Below are 23,573 nucleotides of genomic sequence, written 5' to 3'. Positions count from 1 at the left end.
TTGAATACAAAAATCAGCCATTACTTTCTTTAAAAAATTTTCCTCTTAAAAGATTTTTGTAAAAGAGTATTTTATATAAATTTCAAGTAAGTCTTATATGACTGAATACCCGAAATGTTCAAATTATGCAGTGATCTCCAGCACAGAATTAAAAACGTATAACTTCTTGAACTGATGGCAACAAATGCCTAAAAACCATGACCCTGAGAGGTATAAAACTGGTAGTAACTGTACTTAGGACCCATGGGATATCCTTTGCACTGGGAGAGTAACCTTATGACAACAAACGACAGGATTCACTACAACTCTCTGGATGGAATCTACATTCATTCTTTTCTTCTAAGTATAAGAAGATTTTGGCCACAATCGGATGTCTGTGTCCATCAAGCAAAGGATTACAAATTCCTTTAAAATTTTTACATCATCCAAAGCACTATAACCCTTAAGAAGGATTCTGCCATGTGTCCGATTGTCCGCATATTTTTGCCAGCAGATGAATTTACAAGGTATTGTCACTATGAAATTCAATTTCAGAAACACATCCTGAAGCACTGGGAGATTCCCATGGCAGTTTGGCCAAATGAACTTGTAATTTTCATCTGCATCCATAAGGCTGACCACAGCACCACAAACTGAAAGTTACACTTCATTCAAATATCCAAAAATATCTTTCAAGTATGCCAACTCATGAAAAAACTCAAGAAACTCTTCTGAGAGCACCATTTCTTTTTCTCATAAGCAAATTAATAGATGAAAAATAAGGAAGCAGTTATCTAGACTACAGTGTAGTGCTCTAAGACATATCCTGGGACATACTGGGAATCTCTTATTCTGTTTCCATTTCTTGAGAAAACCTGTTGAAAAGGTAGCATTTCAAGGTTTTCTCTCTCTCAATAAAGTTGATTATATCCAAGGTGGTAAGCAAGACACCTTTTAGGATAATTGTCACAGTTTTTAATGCTGATTCATGCCAAGCCAATTGTAAAAGACATAGATCATGAATCCTTGAAGTTCTTTCTTCACAAAAGCAGCAAAATCAGATGTACTTCCAAGTACTCCATCCAAATCCAAGCACACCCCCCAAGTCAAATACAGCAAAAGCCTTTCAGGCTTCCAATAGGTAACTCACAATCTTGGAATTTCTCACGCATCAGTGTACATAAAACAGATAAAAACCAGAAACTAGCTACATGAAATAATGTCAATCATTACACATGAATGCTTGTTGAATGGGAAATGGTACTACTCCCAATTTGATGATAATCTGCTTCAAAGTATCAGAAGAAAAAGTCGAGAGCTCTTTTGAACATAACATCATTTGATTGTGCTTTGGTCATAGGAAGGAACACTTTGCAATAAATAACAAAATTTCAGTAGTCAGTTCAGACCTTACCTAACCTATTTTAGATTATCATTTTAAGGACCTCAGCATGTTGAAACTTACATAAATTGGATAAGTAGAAAAAGTATGTATCTTCTAAACAGAAATAATTACCGAAGCCAGTCTCTCTGTGTTATTCTCTATAGGTTAACATACATTTCAAAATAATGATTCCATCTGTTGCTTTACATGTTTCTCTAATTGGTGAAATCCCTTTAATCATTCTGAATTAAAGAGTCATTTTAAAGGAATTTTTTTTAACTCAATTTAGTTCCAGCACAAATTGCCAATAACTGTCTCTAAACATAATGGGCTAAAAATTTCCCTCCTTGTATTCTACTATAGACGTCGTATCAGAATGATAAACCACTGGTCAAAAGCAAATAATTCAATCTCTAATTACACCATAAACTTAGGTAAAATATATAAACAGTACATTTTGATGCATATGTTTGATACAGAAACTACCCACTTTGATCTGAATTGGTATAGGAACTAAAGAGGACAAGTAGCAGATATTCTTGTCTGTAAAGCATGTAAGCCTTGAAAAACTTGGGTTGAAATTTATTCCTATTTTAGTATTTCTAAGTTTGATACATAAATAAAATACCTTAATTCCCAAGGACATGTCTTACTGAACTTAATTTTTTCGATTTGTAATTTCAAATATATTCTAATGAAGTTGAGAATAAGTCATCATTATTAAATATTATTGGAAAATACATATTCTTTCTTAAAATCAGTATTTTCCAAAACGTATTACAATAAACTTTGCCTCAATGGTCCAAAGCTTCTGACCCCACTTTTCAGAACTATTGATTCATGTAATTATCTCTATTATCCTTATTTTTAAACCATTAGCAACTAAATACATTTCCTAATAATTATTTTTCACAATTAATTAATATGAAGCATTTAATGACTATAATGTTGAAGGAAGCATTCTTCCAACTTGGAAACAGAGTACTTTTCAAACTTTGATTTCCTAGGTATTCTGGTAATAAGCTAGTTACTTAGAAAATTCCTCAATAGATGCTCTGACATTTTACCACTTACAGTATTATGGAAAGTTTTACTTACTGAAACATCTTTCAGGTTTTTCTCAAAGGAGAAATGACAAGACTCTTTAGAAAAATCAAACTTGTATGCATCAGCTGGTCCTCCTCCTGATATCAATACTTTCCTAAGTTCATCAACATATTTCTCTTTTTCCATTGCCATGTCATCAGCTTCCTGAGAAATCTCTGATTCGGAAACTATGGGGGACAAAAATAAGTTTCAAAATGAAAAATAAATTTCTAAACATGAGAACATACTTGATTACCTGTTGCTACTAATTTATCATTTATGTTACAGAAATTTAAACAAAAGGTAAAACCAATCCCCATATCACACGTTTTTAAGTAAAATTATACCATTTAGCTGAACTAGCAATTTTTTAAAATGTTATTTACTTTTGAGAGAGAGAGAGAGTGTGTGTGAACAGGGGAGGGGCAGAGAGAGAGGGGCACAGAGCATGTGAAGCAGGCTCTGAACTGACAGCAGACAGAGCCCAATGCGGGGCTCGAACTCACGAACCATGAGATCATGACCTGAGCCTAAGTCAGACGCTTAATTGACTGAGCCACCCAGGTGCACCTGAACCTAGTAGTTTTTAAGAAACATGTTAATTTAGCCTCAAATCTCATCTGAAAAACATTAGACTCCTTGCATTTTTTTCTGCCCTCAAATGAAATACATGCATTGTAACTTACTAGAAAAACTACCGTCTTGTATACCTGCTCCTATGTCAAAGTCAGATAAATTATTCCTTATGATGATTAATACGCTCAGTATTTTACAACATCTTTCTTGTCTCAATTATTAAAGAGATAAAATAGTCTATAGCCTATTTTTCACTCACATGGGCTGAGTCAAATTAAAGTAAAAATGGAGTTCATTCTTCTCATCTCATTATGTGCCAACAATAAAGAAAGTGGATGAGGCAAGTGATGAGGAAGAAAAGAGAAGGGAATTAATATTTATTGAGTGTCGCCTGTGTGACATACAGTATATTACAGATCCGGCTTCCAATTCTCTCACCTAGGTATATTGAAAGCTGATGCTCTATTCATCTATAGAAATTGTTACTTCAACAATTATAGTCTCAATTCTAGATATTCTTTCTTTTTCATAATATCCTGTTCCACACCCTACCTTTAAATATTGGAAGGCTTTAAATATACTTAAAATCTCTTTCAGATTGGTCTCCATGCAGGGTTCTTAGAGTATTAATTCCATTTCTACTACCTGCTGACACATTCTGATTCTGGTTTTTGCCTTTCAAGCTTTGCAATGTTTGAACAAGACTCTCCTCTAGCCAGAGTATCATCTGATCTGGGAAACAGAGGTGGCCTTAAATGAAGGTTGCTAGTTTAACTTTCTTGGAGTCTCTATAGGCCTTAACAGCTCCGGACCAGTTTTGAAAGTTACCTTCTTCACTTGTTTTTTACATCTGAAGCAGAGAGTTCAAAGGTAAGTCCCCCACCCCTCATTCATACGTAACACAGGCTTAGGGATCTGATTTTTGTGGATCTTTTTTAAGTTTATTATTTATTTTGGGGGAGAGAGTGGAGGGAGGGGAAGAGAGAAAGAAAGAGAGAGACTCCAAAGCAAGGTCTGTGCTCAAAGTGCAGCCCCAGTGGAGCTCAACCTCACAAAATCAAGAGTCCGGAGGCTTAACTGACTGAGCCACCCAGGCGCCCCTGATTTTTGTTCACGCTTTTATTCACTCATAGCTCTTAGTGACTGGTCTGATTCTATGTTGCATCTTCAAACCAGAGAGTAGGTTTTGTTTTTGTTCTGTTTTTCTTTTTTAGGATGATTTCATTAACAGGATAACTTTTCAGTTTCCTTTCTTGACATTGAGAGCGAGTTCCAGTTCCTTGAGAGGCCTGCACTCTCAACATTCCGCCCCACTCAGGTAGTGCAGTCACAGTCATTTAGACACACATCTAGTTCAGATATTCCACGGACCTACAGTTAAGTTCTAGTTTCCATTAACCACTTTGGTTTCCCGATACCTTTTCGTAGATGGCACCGGGGATTTCCCTTTATTACATTCTAAAGCTGCAACGTGTCTTTTTGCTTTTCAAATTACAAGATTTAACCTAACATTTGTTTGAAACATGTGTGTGGTTGGATGGTTTCCTATGTCAATTCAGGCTACTGCAATGATGAAAGACTCATGTGGTCCCATCTTTTTATATTCAAAGGTTACATTTATCCATTTTATCCCTTATAACACTGATAGACATTTTCATTTCTCAAATGCTAAAATTGAGGCTCAGAGCAAGTAATGAATGCTCTATGGACACAGAGCAGATACGTGGTCAAACTGGGGTTCATACTTATCGTCTCTCTGCTTGTTTTGTTTTGTGGTGAGGCAGATACGGGACACTGGAAAAACTATTTCTTTCCATGATATTAAAAAAAATACATTAGTATGATATACTACAGAATATACTACAATGGCATCTTTACTAAAGAATCTCCAAAAATTTAACATGGATTTTCATTCCACTGGTCTGAATCCTATCAAGTGTGTATGGAAGCCTCATGACAGGCAATGAAGAAAAGGGTTTGAAATATCTCCATATATTTTTCATTACCCTTTTTTGGTAAGTTCTGATATTAAAATATGAATGTTAACACAGACTTTGAAAAGAGGTAAGAATAAAGATATTTTATACTCTTTTTAAAAATATTTTATGTTCTTTATGTGATTTTACAGCTTCTAAAATACTTTCATATATTTTGTCTATCTGTGAAGCAGAGGCAGATTTAAGATGATCACCACTATCAAATCTAACTGACCTTCTAAATACCCTATTGGTGCTTCTGAAAAAAAAAACATAAAAATAAGAAGACAAATGCTTCCTTTTAAGGAATAATTTCATATTTTATAATTTTGAAGTTATAAAGACCTAGGAAGAGAAAATATTTCACAGAGAATTGGAAATACATCTGTAGAAACCATCTTTAACGCCACTACAGAAAAAATTTATAAGAAAACACAAAAGAAAATTATGTCTACTGATGAAACATCCAGTAAAAAGCATTCTAAATTTCATTAAAATGAAAAGATATCTACCTGAAAATATTTCCGAGAATTTATTGATTCAACTCTCTTATTCAAAACAATACTTAATCAGCATCTACTATGTGCCAGGTAACATTCTACGCACCAGGGATACAAGTTTAACAGACAGAGAAAAATGCCAGCCTTATGCAGCCTAGATTCAAGTGCTAACATCTTAGGTATTCTCTTCGATATTCTCTTATGTTATGCCATCTGTGAAATGCTGTGATGATTATTGTTATGGAACATGCCATTTTTGAGAAAAAAAGAAACATGAAAGGAAATTTTCTATTTACACTTCCCCCTTTAAAAACTGTGAGAAAAAAATTCAGAAAAAAATGTACTTGAACATTTCCATTAATGGTAAATGTGAAATTTTGACTGCCTATTTAAAACTTCAATCCCGGAAAAACTTGGTCACCAGTTTTGAATTTTGTGCTAGGAACATCTGGAAGAAGCACAGCTGTAAGCATCCAATGTTCCAAAACCTTTGGTGACCAAAAATAAAAGCCATGGAAATAATAAAATTCAGCAAGGATACAGCTGAACCGCATAATAATGGCATAAAAAGGGAGCAGGCCAACATGACCAAAAACCAAGGAATTGTTCTCAGACATGTAGGAATCAAGAAAGCATCATTTTAACACTATTTGTGGGTAGATGAAGATGTAAATAAGGAACGAAGATTTTTTTCTTTTGGATACTTATGCATAAGGAACCGAAGACCGTGCATATCCTAGGTTTGTGTCAGTGCTTCGAAGACCAACTTATTATCCCATTAGGGATCTTGCTGTTTTGATGTTCATTTATTTGAGAGAGAGAGAGAAAGAGAGAGCACATGCGAGCAGGGGAGGGACAGAGAGAGAGACAGGATCCCAAGGAAGATCCCAAGCACGCTCTGCATTGTGAGTTGTAGAGCCTGAAGTGGGACTCGATCTCACAAACTGTGAGATCCTGACCTGAGCAAAAATCAAGAGGCAGACGCTTAACCAACTGAGCTTCCCGGGCGCCCCCTATTAAGGATCTTTGATGATATCACATCATGGACCTACTCTACTACCTTTATTAAAAATCCTTTGTCCACTGAACCCTGTCATATAATCTCCAAATAGGTCACTAAATATCAATGCTTAGGCCACATATAAGTAGATATAATTATGTGACAATAAATGTGTTAATAAAGTTTAATTTACTTTTCAATGAACTTTAAACTACTCTAGAGATGGGTAATATACGTTTCTCTTCACTGACTGAAATTCTTATAAAGGTCACATAATAGTCATCAATCATTAACCTACTTTGTGACTTAACTCTGCGATATAACCCTCTATAATGTTGAAGTGATGACAGACCACATGATAATTAGACCTCAAAACATTCATTAGATAAAACATTACTAATGGAAAAGAAATCAGTGAATTTAGTGTGTGGGAGATTAAAAGGAACCCCACATCCTTTTAATTTCACTCAAATGAAAAGAGAAAAAAAATTATCCAAATTGAAGGTTACAGCAATCAAAAAATTGTACAAAAAAACAGGATGAGGTATAGGAAGGAAATCCATTTTCATGTTTCAATTATGTAATTGTTTCAATGTTCTTAATCGTGTTATTGTCTATCTATAAAGTGCCAAACCAAATCATATTTATGTAATAAGCCTTAACTAAACATGGAAACAATGTTATATTATTTGGCTTGATACTTTGTCCCTGAAATGTACACAAGAAAATAGAAATGAATAATGAAAGATATAAAACATTTGTGAGATTAAAACTTAAATATTTTTGAAAATAAAATGACCATATATGGTGCATTATAAAATGTTCTGCTTGAAAGCCTGTTTAGTAAGGAAGCCAAAATGTTAACAATTCACCAAGGATACAGAAATCATACATCACATTTTTCTCACACTATTCATTAGCTGGAAAACAAACGGCAAAATATACTACATTTATGACTAATGTCAACATTAAATAAATATACAACTGGAGTTTTCATTAAAAAACATGCTAACTCTGAAATAAATGGTTCTCTTTCTTTTCTTTCCTAGCAAGTTTTATATATTTGAGGCATCTTTTCATTCTCTCTTCCAAAGAATATCTATTGAGCATGTATTTTCTAGGCACTGGTCTAGATACTTCTAAACAATAACTGATGAATCACATGCATTCCTTGCTCCTAATTAATCTAGCCTAGGGAAACAATATTCATAATAATAGTATTAAGAACAACTGCCAGCACATTCTGTTTGACATACACAAAATGTTCCATAAATGTAAATTCAACTTAAATTTCCGGTTAAATCAAGATTTAACAGTTAATCAGAGTACTCGTTTATTCCCAATCCTTAGTAATAAAAAAAAAAAATTAAAACAACATTTTGTTGTTCTTTGCTTTGGTGAATGAAGTTTACTAACTAGATTACAATTTATATTTTCTTTTGATAATTACATCTCTTAAAGCATCTCAAAGTCATCTGTCTAATCATAATTTATTATACAGAATAAGCCATTTGTCAACTCTGAATATCTATGTTATAAAGAAAGTATTCAGTATTCCCTACATACAAGCAACCACTTCACCTAGGACCCATATCCTGGGCTGTGCAGTTGAAACTGCTCTCTCTCCAGATAACTGGCATTAACCTACTGCCATGATCTTCAACCCTATGCACCTCCTTTTCAAAACAGAGCTATTGTCACCTGGGTACACCTTTACCAGCATACACAGAACTAACCTGACAAGTTCTGACTCATAAAAGGCAACAACTGATTTCTCTTACATAGAAATTTACAGCTGGGGCAACTGGGTGGCTTAGCTGGTTGATCATCTGACTCTTGATTTCAGCTCAAGTCATGATCTCAGGGCCATGAGATGAAGCCTTACATCAGGCTCCATGCTAAGCTTAAGATTTTCTCTCTCTCTCTCTCTCTCTCTCTCTCTCTCTCTCTCTCTCCCCCCTCTGTCCCTCTCCCCTGCTTGCACTCTTAAAAAAAAAAAAAAAAAAAAAGGAAATTTACAGCTTAAACAGAGACCATAACAGGTACTGCAAACATTATCCTTGAAAACTCTTTATTTTAATAATACTTACATCAGCATTCCTTGCTGTCAAAAAAGGAGAATTTAAATAAATAAATAAATAAACTCTGCAAGTATAAATTCAGTTTGACTGCACTGTGTAACAGAATTTTTAACATCCAAGAAAGAACACTTTACCATGTAATTTTAAAAGACGATATAATAATTACAGTAACAAGTTTTAGGGAAATATTTCAAAATTGATAGAAGATACAAATGGTATATAAATTAACATGACAAATTTATTTTACCTAAAACATTATTTACAACATAACTCTAGAAATGACTGTTACATAACTGCGTAAATACTTTTTCAAATCTTTCAATAAAATACTTTAATAGAGTATAAAAACTGCTATATGAGCAAAAGATAATTCCATGTATTTTCACTTTAGACCTGCCATGTTCCACAAATAATAATTAATTGCAGGGGCATCAGACTTTTTAAAAGATCACTGCCAAACATAAATTAAAAGTCTATTTCATGAAGTAATAGCGAAAATACCACATACAGTTTGAACCTTGATTTACAAAATTTTACACCATGGATTCTGTTTTGTTTTTGTTACATATGTAATGCATGTATACTAGAAAATAATTCAAACAATATAAGTGTGTGAAATAAAAAGCAAATCACTACCACCCCACTCCTCCAAGCCAACACAATCCCTTGGCCCAGCCAACCCACCTTCTTATGCCTCCCAGTATTTCCCTGGGGTCCTGAAAATACATATATGTATAAAGTACTATTTATGTTTTGTATAAAGACATCATTTAAAAACCCTGACCAACTCTAAGTATTAAGACTAAACTAATAACCAGAATTTACTGGGTTACATGCTTATTTATCTATCCTTCTATTAATTATATAAAATGGCATTCAATCTTAACAAATCTACACGTAAATTAGACAGCAATAACAAGTAAAAGCAATCATGCTCATTTTACCCAGTACCTACTAAAGAAACACTTTAATATGAAGTATCACTGAGGACTAAAAAACAGCACATTACTGAAATTTCACCTTTAAAAAATTTGCTCTGAATATTACCTGTTCCGGTCCATGCTGACTGACCATCAGTAAGTGTAATAACAAAACCAGATGCTAGCGTTCTCTCCCAAGCAATTTGTAGAAAATGAATTATATCTGGTTCAGAAGCAAAACAAATTCTGCTTACTTTTCTTTCCATTTCTGGTCACCTGTTATAAAATAATTAAATTAATATTTTTGTAAGAAACTTTGGCTATCAAATAATAATGTTTTCTTTTTTTCTTAATTTTTTAATGTTTATTTATTTATTTATTTATTTTTAATTTTTTTTCAACGTTTTTATTTATTTTTGGGACAGAGAGAGACAGAGCATGAACGGGGGAGGGGCAGAGAGAGAGGGAGACACAGAATCGGAAACAGGCTCCAGGCTCTGAGCCATCAGCCCAGAGCCTGATGCGGGGCTCAAACTCACGGACCGCGAGATCGTGACCTGGCTGAAGTCGGACGCTTAACCGACTGCGCCACCCAGGCGCCCCGAATGTTTATTTATTTTTGAGAGACAGAACATGAGTGGGGGAGGAGCAGAGAGAGACAGGTAGATACAGAATCTGAAGCAGGCTCCAGGCTCTGAGCTGTCAGCAAAGAGCCCGAAGCAGGGTTCAAACTCACAAACTGTAAGATCGTGACCTGAGCCAAAGTGGACATTTAGCTAACTGAGCCACCCAGGCACCCTAAATAATAATGTTTTCTATATTGGTCTCTCAGCTACACAAAGCACCAAAGAAATATTAGTAAAATAGAACACTGTACAATAGTTAACCAAGCATCAAACAGTAAATCATAGTTCTATTCAATATTGGTTTATAATTTTTACAGATAAAACAGAAGCCCGTAAGTGCCAAACGAGTTGCCCAAGTTGTGTGCTGAAAAAAAAAACTATGCTCACCAATATGAAGAATAAAGACTTTTCTTACTAATCCCACTTTCATTTCTAATGATTAGAGGTCCTTTTTCTATGAATTCAAAAACCATTCTTCTGCTAATTTACTCTAGAATCTTGCCCAAACTGACCTCAAACTTACCAAACTGTGGTATGACACATATTTGATTCAAAGCAAATAACTATATTCCTTCTAATACTGGAATATCCCTTAACCATATGCACTTCATTAAGAGAGGCTGAAAGGGGCACTTTGGTGGCTCAGTCGGGTAAGCATCTGACTTCGGCTCAGGTCATGATCTCATACACAGTTCATGAGTTCAAGCCCCACACTGGGCTTGATGCTGACAACTCAGACTATGGAGTCTGCTTCAGACTCTGTGTCTCCCTCTCTCCCTTCCCCTCCCCCACTCGCACTCGGTCTCTCACTCTCTCAAAAACAAACGTTGAAAAAATTTTATAAAAAAAAGAGAGATACTTAAGCTGTAGAAACCAACATCCAAAACAAAAACTACCCTAAAAATTACAAATATACAAAGAAAAAAACATTACAAAAAGAAAAAAAAAAATTACAAAAAGTCAAAACCAGGAACAAAGCACACAAATTGCCAAAGATGAAAAACTAGAATTATTCTTTAATCACAAAGCATGAATCTCTTGCTAGATGATCCTGAAAAAGCTAAAAAGAATTCTTGGGGTGCCTGGGTGGCTCAGTCGGTTGAGCATCCAACAGCTCAGGTCATGATCTTGCGGTCTGTGAGCTTGAGCCCCGCGTCAGGCTCTGTGCTGACAGTTCAGAGCCTGGAGCTGCTTCAGATTCTGTGTCTCCCTCTCTTTCTGTCCCTCCCCCGCTCATGCTCTATATCTCTCTGTGTCAAAAATAAAAAAACGTTAAAAAAAATTTTTGTTAATAAAAAAAAAGCTAAAAAGAATTCTTTAATCTTTTATTCAGGGAGAAGGTACAAAATTTCTTCCGTTTTTATGAACAAAATGTATAACATGCTGTAAAAATCCAAAGTAAATTGTTAACTGACACTTGACTGACAACTGATTAGTAAGTTTTAACAAGAGCAAAATCTTAAAGCAGTTTTAATTCACTTTCTCAATTTAAAACTACTATATTCGTGGGGCGCCTGGGTGGCTCAGTCGTTTGAGAGTCAGAGTTCGGCTCAGGTCATGATCTTACGGTTTGTGAGTTCAAGCCCTACATCGAGCTCTTTGCTGACAGCTCAGAGCCTGGAGCCTGCTTTGGATTCTGTGTGTGTGTCTCTCTCTCTGCCCCTCCCCCGCTTGTACTCTGTCTCTCCCTCTCAAAAATAAACATTAACAATTTTTTTTAATTTTTTAATTAAAAAAACTATTACATTCTCATAAAGCATATTATTTTTCTCAATTAACAATTGCATATGAGAATACCAACAACTGAAATATGAAGAAACGCCCCTTGTCAGCTCTTCACACAATTGAATATGAAAATAAAAACAACTCACTTTGTCAGCTCTTCACAAAACCAATTTTACTACAAATCTCTATCTTCTGGGAGTGGAGGAGATGCTTAATTATAGAATGCTAGAGCTATTCTATCTTACAGTAAAAAGCGTAAGGAAGCAGGGCAATTTCCAGAATAAAAGAAAGAGTATCTAAAATTAAGAACGTAAGATACCTCTAAATTGATAAATTAACAATAATTCTAACTGCTACCTAAAGTGTACTCAGAGGAATGTTTATTCTTCTTCCCAGTAAGAGACAAAGTTTTAAAATAACCATACTTGAAGCCACATCAATTAAGCATGTTTGTGTTAAAAATATACAAATCTGTAGACTTGACTATAACATAATCACTGAAAAAATATAATTCTTTTTAAATATTTCATTTAGTCAAAAATTTTCCTACACTGAGGTTTTTTGTTTTGTTTTGTTTTTTGGGGGGGTTTTGTTTGTTTTGTTTTGTTTTTTGCCTAGATGTGCTTACTTCTGAAATGCTTTATTCATTTGGGAATATTTTCTTTTAAATCAATTAGTCAAAACCACTTACCATGCAGCTAATTACCCACATGCTCTGTAATCCTTAAATTTGAAAATTACTGGAAAATGCATATTCCTGTTTTTCTATGCCATTCATTGAAAAAGACACATAGCTAAAAGCCTTACATAATTCTCATAGGCCTCAAATCCACAACTTTGGTTGGGGGAGGGTAATAGAAACTTATGAAGGCCACTTTTTGCCTCTAGAATTTATATACAAACACACAGATACACAAACTGACACTGATTATTTCATCTTAAATAAGCCTCAAGAACATGGCCATTGTTAGCAATTAATGTAACTTTGTGAAAAAGAAAACTCAGCACTTAGAACTGCTGATAAAAAGCAACTGGTTTCACTGATATTTTTACCCTAGGGGGGCCAAAAGACAAATTAATTATTGACACAAAGTAGTCTAAAATTGATTATTTCAGATACTTCATCCTACTTTCACAATGATATACAGGGCTTTAACCTCAATAATGTTAAAAAGACATTTAGGGATCAGATTTGTTTTAACATCTTTGAATTATTCATGTTTCAAATATTTTCCAATGTCTGGTCAACTCTAGGTTTTTATAGCTAAAACTAAATCAAATTATTTTAAAGATTCCATTATTTTATTGTACTCAGATTTGAAACTGTGGATGCTGTGAGTCATGTTTAAGCACTTGCATATTAATAGCACAAGTCAGTATCCTGTAAATACTTTGTAGTGAGAGCCTCAGTAGCCTCAGATATGTCTTCTATCAACCGAGTTTTAATTTCCTGATAATATACTATTTGAACCACTTTTGAAAGAAATTCATTCTTTACTTACTGAGGTCACCCCCTCATTAAATGTCAAATACAAAATATCTAAGAACCAACCACAAAGCAGAAGAAAGGATGACTTGCCATGTCTTTTAAGATTCCTAAGGGCAAACCAATGATGTCTTTGCTTTCGCCAGCCCTATAAATGGGAATACTCAGCCATAGTTTTTCTGCCCCAAGAATACTTCAAGAAAGGGGTGGAATCCTCTTCAGAGGGACTGATTGATTAGGGTCATAAGAAAGCCTATGTTTTGTTTTCTAAGGGCACTAAAGGTCGCACTGGTATCAGCACCTCTCCCAGCCAGAGCCAAGGATCTAAGACATGCCTGCAGGTGGAAACAGTTGGGTCCCACCCCAATTTTTACATCAGTAGCTTTATTGAGAGCTCAGAACAGTTGAGAATTGAGAAGCTTATCTTTAGTACTTTGTGTCTCTGATACTTGGCTTCCTTCTTAGGAGAGAAATAAGTTGTTGGCTGGTATGCAGTTGATGTGATCTACACTCTGAACAAATACCATTCACAGTTGCCTCTGAATAAACAAGACGCTTTTTAAATTAGTTTACAAAGAATTTTGTATGCCCTTTTGGATGCTGATAAGAAGCAGTGCAGAAGCCAACTCTCTTAGGTCAGCTCAAGTTAGTGACAACACTGTATCATTGATAACACCATTGTGAACTTGAGCTTCTTTTATTTTCCTTTATAGTTAAATTACAGCTTCTTTTCAAGCTGCTTGGGCTGCAGGTGTTCAAACTTCTGCAGCTATGCCAGATCAGAAGAGACTAAATGCATGTTTCTAATGAAGCAATTAAGTTAAGTGCCCCCTTGTTGAGAAAAGTAGGCTGATACCTAAAGTGAGTTCAGAATAAAGATTAGCACACAGCACATTGCCACTAAGAGTCTGTAATTAGATTCCTGATCATGTTATTTTGTTTAACCTTATTTTTTTCTTAAGGAGGGAAAGAAAAAAAAATGTAAATTGTAAACCAAAAGCACGGTAATAATTTTTTTTTTTTAAGTTCTATCATATTATAAAAATTCAAGGACAGGACCAAATATATTAATAAAAAGGAAAGAAAGGTTTATGTCACAAACACTGGGCTATTTACTTTTAATAATACAAACGTCACACAATTCAGGAAAACTAAATGCAAAGAGGATGACTATTTTCCCATTTGTTTAGTATTTTTTTTAAAAGCATTGATTATCCATACTAATCTTAACAGAATTCCCAATTGAAGACTTTTTTTTAATTAATAATTCATTCCTAGAATTTTCATTATTTTTTCCTATAATTTTAATTAATAGCATGCCAGCACCTACCTAAAGGGTAAATTCAGGTTTTTTTTAAATCAATTTACCTTTAAATTTCCAAGACAATTAAAAATATTAAGCTAACTTTCTATAGAAGAAATCGTTTCTTGAAACAATGTTTTCACGTTCCAGTTTCCTAAACTTTAATGATAAAAAACATAATATTATTCAATATTTTTCTAATCATGTCAATATTATCCCCATTCTAGTAATTTAGGAATGAAAGTAAAGTGACCAGCGGTCCAGGTTTGTCTGAGATTTTCCTGGTTTCAACACGGAAAGTCCACGTACAGTAACCCTCTTAACCCCAGGCAAATTAGGATGGACGGTTCCCCAAGGTAAGAGTAAAATATAGCTAAGACTGTTGGCATAATCTTGTTCAAAAACTTGTAAAATACAGCTAAGTTCAAGTTACACATTAATAGTCTGATGCTTCAGAAATAAAGCATTAGAACTATAAAATAAGTCTAAAAATTAAGGCATCTTTGCCATGGTCATAGTCCATTCTCAATTACCTCTCTTATAACTGTGGAATGCCAGCTGCTGCCATTCCAAATATCGTATTACTGCTCATTTCCTCTGCTTATCTTTTACAAACACCATTAATAATCATTAGTTTCAGTGATTCATTTAAAGTTCACTTCCTCTCCTTTTTTCTTTACCCAATGAACTAAGTATTTAAAAACAATAAAAGGCCTGAATAAATTTCCCACATAAAATCTAACACCTCGATCCGAAATGCCCTGAAAATTGGACCCACAGTTCCAGAACTTCCTTTATCTTCATCAAATGGACACTCTTAATTACAAATAAACTTGGCAGAAAGGACGAGAGTATACTTATCATTTTGGAAACTTTCTAAACTTTCACAAGAACACTTCAGTCCTAATTGCAGAGTTTCATGTGAGAATGACACTTAACAGAACTGAAGAGATAAGATAATACCTGAAATACAGCATTAGCTAAACAACAGTCATTTTTTCATTAAGAACTTAGTAATTATGATTTCTTAAGCCTTGAAATTCTGACACCTCTCTTGTATTTTAATTTCAGAAGAGTGAGGGTGTTCCTATGAAATACCATCAGTTAAGCATATATACAGTCTATCCTACTTGAAAAATGTGCTGCCCAGAAATGAAATCAAACTAAACACACTTTCTGGAAAAGAAATAGGACTTGCACTGTCCTTTTTCCCCCATTCACAAACCCACCATTTACTTACAACTGTACCCATTTATCTGCCTACTTCCAATGGCAACCGGACGATGAATAATAAGATTGGGGTACAAATCAGAGTTAAACCTGAAAAAAAAGATCCCTACAACATATCCTCAACTGGTGACACTACCTAATTCAGCCATACACAACTATTCAGGAACTATATGAAATTGCCAGTATTTAACAATTTTTAACCTACACACACACACACACAAATGACTTCACATGGTTCAAATGATAATAAGTTATAAACAACCCATTCCTAATTGGATGAATAATTACATATTTATTTTCAAGATAAAAACAAAAGAGCAAAAGATGAACTAAGCTCATAATTGTTGTGCTAGGTGATGGGTACACAGGGATCTATTACTCTCTCAAAATCATTCTCTCAAAATTTTTAAATTTTTTCACAGTAAAATGTTTAAAAAGAAGAGGGTTCAGTAAGTATTATTTGACCATCACGTTGATTACGTTGTGAAAGAGTACTTTTGGAAAAAGAGAAAACATCATCTATTAGAAAGATATTCTTAAATATACAACTTAAATATGTAATTTAACACTTCAAAACTTAGGACCCTATTTAAGAAGCAGTGAACTCAGTGTTGACTCTTTAGTAACAGTCTTTATGTGATAAGCATTACACCAGAAATACTGGTATGTCATGCACCTTTGACTAACTTAGAGATGAGCACATGATTCAAGTCAGGACCACAAAGACCAGTGAAGCTCAATTCCAGGACTTTGGATATACATTCTTCTCTACTGGAGTTGATGTTCTAACACTGCGAGCTTGAAGCCACTGACAACAAAACCAACAGAACAGAAAGTGAAACTGAGGTGTGGGGAGCAGCTCAGATCTGATTCCAGAGGTACCAAAATCTAGATCTAACTATAGATGGTTTAGGTATGAGGCCAAGAACATTGTTTTAGGCTTTGGAATCAGTCAGACTTCAGTATGAATCCTCACTGTCATGCCTTGGTTGTGTAGACTTCAGCAAATCATTTAATTCTCTAAACTTCAATTATCTCATACCTCAATTATCTCATACCTGCAAAATAGCTGTAAGTCAGCAAACTGTGTATTCCATCAGTGACAGGAGTACCAAACTTTGGGAAACATTAAACTTACAATATTCAACATCAAACAGCAAGTTTTACACTTTCACCTTAATACGCTTACACTCTCATCACATCTAAAACACACGACATTTTGAAAAGACTGGGCAACTTTGTTATCACTACATGATAAATAATCGGTAACAAATGATTCAAGAAGACAACTGGTCAAGGAGCCAACTTTGCATAATGGTCATAATCCTAACGATTCGGCGGGGGGGGGGGGAAGTATATTCAAAACAAAGGTTCAAGTCTTGGTGACACTGCAAAAATACGTTTTCCAAGTTTTAAAAATCACTAATTAATAAGTCTAATGCTTTCTCCTTAAAACTCAACAGCTTACCTCAAAGTATCGACAAATGATCTCGGCAAGAGGGATCAAAACAATTTAAATTTTAAAATTTTTTCTCTTCCATCTTTACTACACTGAAAAGAATAGATTAAAAGACTTTTATGGACTTCTAAATACAATTTGCTTTTTTATGTGTGTAAGATCTTTATAGAAATAAATGTAACTCCTGGCAGAATATACAACCTCAATTATACTTTGCATCCATTCTTCACAATATAAACATAACAGTGTGATGTGGTTAAATGATTCAATTACTATATAAAGGCCATCAATCTCTGTTATAAGAAAAGCAACAAGAGGGTCAGTCTTGATACCCATAGTTAACGCTCTTCTAGGACTGTTTTAGGACTATCATTCAAAGAATGCTCAGTTTAACCTTTTTCTAGACGTCTGCAAAACAGATGGAAGATTGTATGGTTCCAATGACTTGGAAAGCTTCAAATGTCTCTTTACTTTGCATCAAATGTTCTATTACAGTGATATTCATATGAGAACAGTAGTGAACTATGACATTCAACCAAACATATCAACTTTACTCGCTCTTTATTCTCATTTTTCTTCTGAGACATAGTTGTCAAATAATAACAGAACAAATTTTCTCATCACATTTAAACTTCACAAACTTATGTTTTTTCTATTGCTAAATTCTCAGAGCATAAACCTCCCAAAAGTAATAGCTAAGTCTTGACTTGAGCCAATTTTTATAAGAATAATGTGCAAGATGATGAGGTTGGTTCCCACACACAGTATTAAGGCAAGAAATTTTGATTCAATTTATAGATGAGTATCATTGCACAACTAATTTATAAAATTATAAATTGCAACCATGCTGTCATTTTTTAAAAACATAAGTTAAGCCCAAATATGAAATTATATCAGTATACTATTTTATATACCTACTATTTATATACCTACTGTTTTATATCTACCTACAAATTACCAAAGAATTGTCAATATATTTTTTTTTAATTTAACTTTAAGTGCCCCAAAGTTTACACAGATGTTATCCTACTTTCTCTCAGCAGCTGTTCACTGGACATGTCCCTTATTTATTGATATACTGTGTTCAATGCTAGGGTCACATTTCTTAAACAGGAACTTGGCAACTTCCAAACTCTATGGTAAATATTGACATATCTCAGCATGTCAATATTTATACTGTCAGGACTCTGATGAGTCTCCTCAACAATGGGAGCATCTTAATTTCTAAGCAGCAGCTTGCTTCTGTTCCAATTGAGCAAGGTCTTATGTTATTCAATATCATTCTCACTAACTATTTGGATAAAATTATAAGTAAGCTAATAGTATCCTCTAACGTAAAGACCAGATTGAATTCCTTGCTGATTTCAACATTTTGGACACTTACAGGGTTAGTAAAGTTCAAAGAAGGCACAAAATCAGGAATGCCTTCCAAGGAATATTTGTTTTTGATTACTTAATCCCAAGCCTAATCATTATTTTCATTCCCATTAATGGGGCTGAAAGCTGCTGAAGCCTTTTCAGAATTTATAGAGTTAAATTATCTCCTCTTCTGTTAGTACTAAAGGCTAGGCAACATTACAAAAAGATTGGCTTACAGACTACAACAATGATAAAAATATTCAGAGGAGAGTTTAAATTCAGAATGCTTACCATGAAAGGTAGTTGGAAGTCTAGCTCATTATCTAAGATTATATAGCATTTTAAATGCAAAATTAATTTACCTAATATGGGGGCCAACTATCAGAAATTATGTTAACAAACTAATCATTTTTAACTCAATCTTAACAGCAATTTCCATATCAGTGGAAGAAAATCTTTGCAATATCTTGAAAATAGCCTGGATTTCCCAATGGCACACAAGCAAAAGTTTAATTTAAAGCTATTGGCAGTGCAGGCAGCTAGCAAAAGCATGAATGCCTCATGAGCAGTTTGGAATTCTAGCATTCCCCTCTGAGGCAACAAAAATCTCAACAGTGTTATCCCAACAAGAGCCCAGTTTCATCAAAATTAAAAATTGCTGACTATAATAACCCTCTGTTCATCTATTTCAGCCAGTGTCTTAGAAAAAAAAGCACAACTCATGTTCTCATCAGCACTGGCAGCTTCACAAATGACAAGAAGCAAATTGCCCAGGACTATAAAATGCATTAACTACCTCCTACCTGTATAAAAAGAACTATTTTTCTATTATTTTAAGGACAGCCACCTTTTCCTAGAAAACACAGTTTAGCAAATAGAGTTAAATTTTATGCTCAGAAGATTCGGATTGAAATCACAATTCTACTGCTCCAAAGCTCAGTGACTTTGGTCACGTCATTATTATATTAAAACATTCACTGAATGCTCCCTATGTACCAAGCTTAGATATTCCCAAAATGAGTAAGACACATTCCCAACTCTCTAGTGAAATAAAAAAACCCAAAAGGAATTATTTTACAAGTTTGTAAAGTGCAGAGACAGGGTGGTACCTCCTCTCAAGAGTACATGTAAGCCAGCCTGACATTTCAAGGAAGGCTTCCTTGAATTACACCTGATATGAATCTTAAAAACTGAAAAAGGAAAAAAGGATAAGAAAAGGCATTCCAAGCACAAGAACTTGCTTGAGCAAAGGCTTGGAGGCAAGAAACAACATGATATATGAAAATGATCAACAATTCAGTGTTTCATGATGACTACAAATCAAGGATGACTAAATTCAAATAACCAGTCAAGTCCATTCATTTAACCAAAACATGCACATTTGTATGCATCAGTGTTTTAGAATTTGGCATAAGGAAGCAAAACAGATAACAATTCTTGCCTTTTTAAAACTTATGGTTTAATAGGAGACAAACGATTAAAAACAATAAAAAACACGTAAAATATATAGCATGGTGATAATCTATAGCAAGAGGAGAGGATAAAACAAGAGAAAACTGGGAGTATAGAGGCCAGTAGGGAAAAGGGGGATAGTTACAAAGCCTCAATTTTAAAGGTTTTATTTTCATTATTATTTTTTTTAATCTGAGAGAGAGAATGCGAGCATAAGCAGGAGAGAGAGGTACAGGAGCAGAAGGAGAGAAAGAGAATCCTAAACTGACTACACGCTCAGCACAGAGCCCAACATGGAGCTCAACCCCAAGACCTGGGGTTATGACCTGATCCGAAATCAAGAGTAAGATGTTCAACCAAATGAGCCACCCAGGAGACCCTGCTTTTTTAAAAATTTTTTCTTTCTTTTTTTTTTTTTTTAATTTTAAAGAGGCAAAGTTGCAATTTTTTAAAGGAAGTTGAGGTAGGCTTTCTTGAAAGGGTGATATTTGAGCACATACATTAAGGAGATGAAAGATTTAGTTGTTTGGATGTTTGGGAAAAAGCATTCCAAGCAGATGAAGCAGTTGGTGGAAAGGCCCTAAGGTAGCCGTGGGCTTGGTATACTGAAGAAACAAGGCAGCCAATATGGCTGAGACAGAGTGAGACGAGGAGAGAATACCAAGGGTAATGGGAAACCAGATCATGTAGAGTTTTGTAGGCCAATGTCAGGATGTTAGCTTTTACTGTGAATCAAATGAGAAATCATAAAACGTTTTCAAGCAAAGAAGTAATTTCACATTCCTTCTAATAAACTTTCTATTTTGGAGTAATACTGAATTTACAGAAAAGTTGCAAAATAACACAGAGTTCCCATATACACCTGCCCCAGTTTCCTCTAATATTAACATCTTATATTACCATGGTGCATTCATTAAAACAAAGAAACCAACATTGGTGCATCACTACCAACTGAACTCTAGACTATTTGGATTTTACCATTTTTTTCCTCTAATATCTTTTACCTGTTCCAGGATCCAATCTAAGATAACACATTGCATTTAGAATCTTACATTTTAATACAATTTCTCACCTATATTTTAAAAGTATCATTCTGGCTATTGCGTGCGAATAGATTGCAAAGAAGCAAGGAATGAAGAAAGCAGAGAGACCAGCTAGAACTATTACTGTTAATCCAAGCAACAAATCATAATGACTAATAACAGACATCCAAGGAAGAGATGATCAATGTGCTAACAGCAGAAATAGTAGGGAATGGTTAAATTCTAGATATATTTTATGGAGAGAGTCAACAAAAGACTCACTGATGGATTTGATGGACTAGAAGACAAAGCAGGGTCAAGAACGACTCCAAATACTTAACTTTGAGCAACTGGCTGAACAGAGTTGCCATCAACTGAGGTGAGAAAGATTGGAACAGGTTTTGGAGGAAAAGGAGTTCAGTTTGTAACATGTAAGTTTGCAATACCTTTAAAGAATCCTGTTGTAGACAACAGGATACTTGAGTCTGGAGTTCAGAAAGAGGGGGGGGGGGACTAGGAATATGAATTTGGGAGTCTTCAGTATACATATGGTATTTGAAGTCATTAAGACTTGATGATATCATCAAAAAATATATATATATAGGAAGAGGAAAAGAACAGAACCAAAGACTGAGCCTTAGAACACTTCAACAATATGAGATCAGGAAGAGTAGAAGGAAGACAGAAAGAACAACCAATAAGGTAGAAAGAAAACCAAAAGAGTGGGATGTCCTGGAAATCAAGTGAAAAAAAATATGTATCATGGAGAAGGAAGTGATTAATTGTGTTAAAGGTTGCTGATAGGTCTAATACAATAAAGACTGGGAATGGTCAACACCTGGAGAACACTGGTGACAATAACAAAAGCATTTGGGGGAAGAATGGGAGTAAAAGCTACACTTTTAAGAAGAGGACTTCGGATTTAGAACATAAAGAAGTCTTTGGAGGATTTTTGTTCAGAAGATAAATAAATAGGGTTAGAAGTGGAGAAAGGTTAAGAGAAGCATTTCTTAAAGTAAAGTAAAAGAAATAACATGCAAGTCAAACATGGGTCTTAAAGTAAGGGCCATGGGGAAAGAATATAAAAAAGACGGGGGGGGGGAGAGGGGGGGAAGACAAAAATAAACAGTAGAACACAAAGAACCTTAATCTTAAATTAGGAAGGCTATTGAGGGTTAGAGAAAACAAGCAGTTAAGTAAAACCACGGTCTTTTAACATATGCAACTACCAGTGTATTTTAAAAGGAAATCATACAAAAGGAAATCATTAACGTCAATACTAGATACAAAATAAAAAGGAGTTGGGGGGGCAGCCTAGTGGTAAAAAGCAATACCAATTTAATTCAAAAACCTTTATTGAGTTTCCAAGAACTATGCAACCTGAACACTTCAAAACACCTGTTTCTTTATCTAGACTATGCAAAGACAAAGACGGAGGGATAATAAAGCCTCATCAAATGGGATTATCAAAACTAGAAGAAGCTAGGGGCGCCTGAGTGGCTCAGCGGGTTAAGCGTCCAATTTCGGTTCTGGGTTCAAGGGTTTGAGCCCCGCTTCAGGCTCTGTGCTGGCAGCTCAGAGCCTGGAGCCAGTTTAGGATTCTCTCCCTCTCTCTCTCTCTCTCTCAAAAAATAAACATTATTAAAAATTAAAAAAAAAAAAAAAAACAACTGAAGAAGCTAAATATTACTGATTAAAAGAGAGTACCAAAGAACCACTGAACTCAGGAAAGGGCAGTTCCTTTCCATTTGTTACTACAGAAATTTCTTTCCTGACCCAAAGGGACTAGTACACTTCAGTCCCAGATGAAACCCATGGACAGTTTACAAAGAGCTGGGAATTGGGAGAGGGAGAGAGAGAGACGCGGCCAGCGTTAGAAAAGCGTCCAACATCCTACTTAACACAATACTCCAGATTCAAGTGTTTTCCTAATCCCACAACCAATACAAGGCTTTTCCAAGGCGCTCTTAATTCTAAAGAATCCCTGAGGTGCAAAGGAAGAAACTGAAAAGAGGACGTGGCAGATGCACGCCCTGCGCCCAAGTTTAGGGAACCCAGGCGTCCCCCAAGAGTCTGTAAACCGAAGTCTCAGGAGCATACAGTGAGAGGGATCCGAGCTGGGAAAAATCCAAACACCGAGTTCTACAGGGAAATAACAGACAACTAAAAATAAAAAAGAAAGCGAAACAAAAAAAGGACAGGACTACAGATTACTGTTACTAAAATACGCAGCCCCCACTTCCGGACACTACCTCTCATTCGCTCCACTTCCGGTCTCCTCCAAAAGGCCCGCTCCTACAGACAGACGACCCGCAGCCAATGAGAGTGTCGTCCACTTCCGCAGAAGCGCATGACGTCTCTTAACTCCTGCCTTTTCCGGTTGCGAGGAACCTATCCTAGTGTCGGGGT

At 35.0% G+C, this 23,573-nt stretch overlaps 1 protein-coding gene across 4 annotated transcripts in view; it reads right to left on the bottom strand.

Annotated features, from left to right (window-relative positions):
* Positions 1 to 23,513, bottom strand: part of XRCC4 (X-ray repair cross complementing 4) — a 318,736-nt gene extending 295,223 nt beyond the window's left edge. For all 4 annotated transcript variants that reach the window (XR_003970694.2, XR_004343730.1, XR_003970695.2 and 1 more), the window contains exons 1-3: positions 23,417 to 23,513; positions 9,630 to 9,778; positions 2,462 to 2,637 (exon numbers count right to left, since the gene is read on the bottom strand). Coding sequence is in view for 1 of the 4 variants with exons in the window: in XM_030324146.2 (XP_030180006.1) it covers positions 2,462 to 2,637; positions 9,630 to 9,768 (315 nt within the window). In the remaining 3 variants the exon portion in view is untranslated. The remainder of the gene's footprint in view (positions 1 to 2,461; positions 2,638 to 9,629; positions 9,779 to 23,416) is intronic.
* Positions 23,514 to 23,573: the final 60 nt, after the last annotated feature.

The sequence above is a fragment of the Lynx canadensis genome, chromosome A1, assembly GCF_007474595.2.
Source record: "Lynx canadensis isolate LIC74 chromosome A1, mLynCan4.pri.v2, whole genome shotgun sequence".
Lineage (NCBI taxonomy): Eukaryota > Metazoa > Chordata > Mammalia > Carnivora > Felidae > Lynx > Lynx canadensis.
This window is presented reverse-complemented; position numbering and strand designations above follow the sequence as displayed.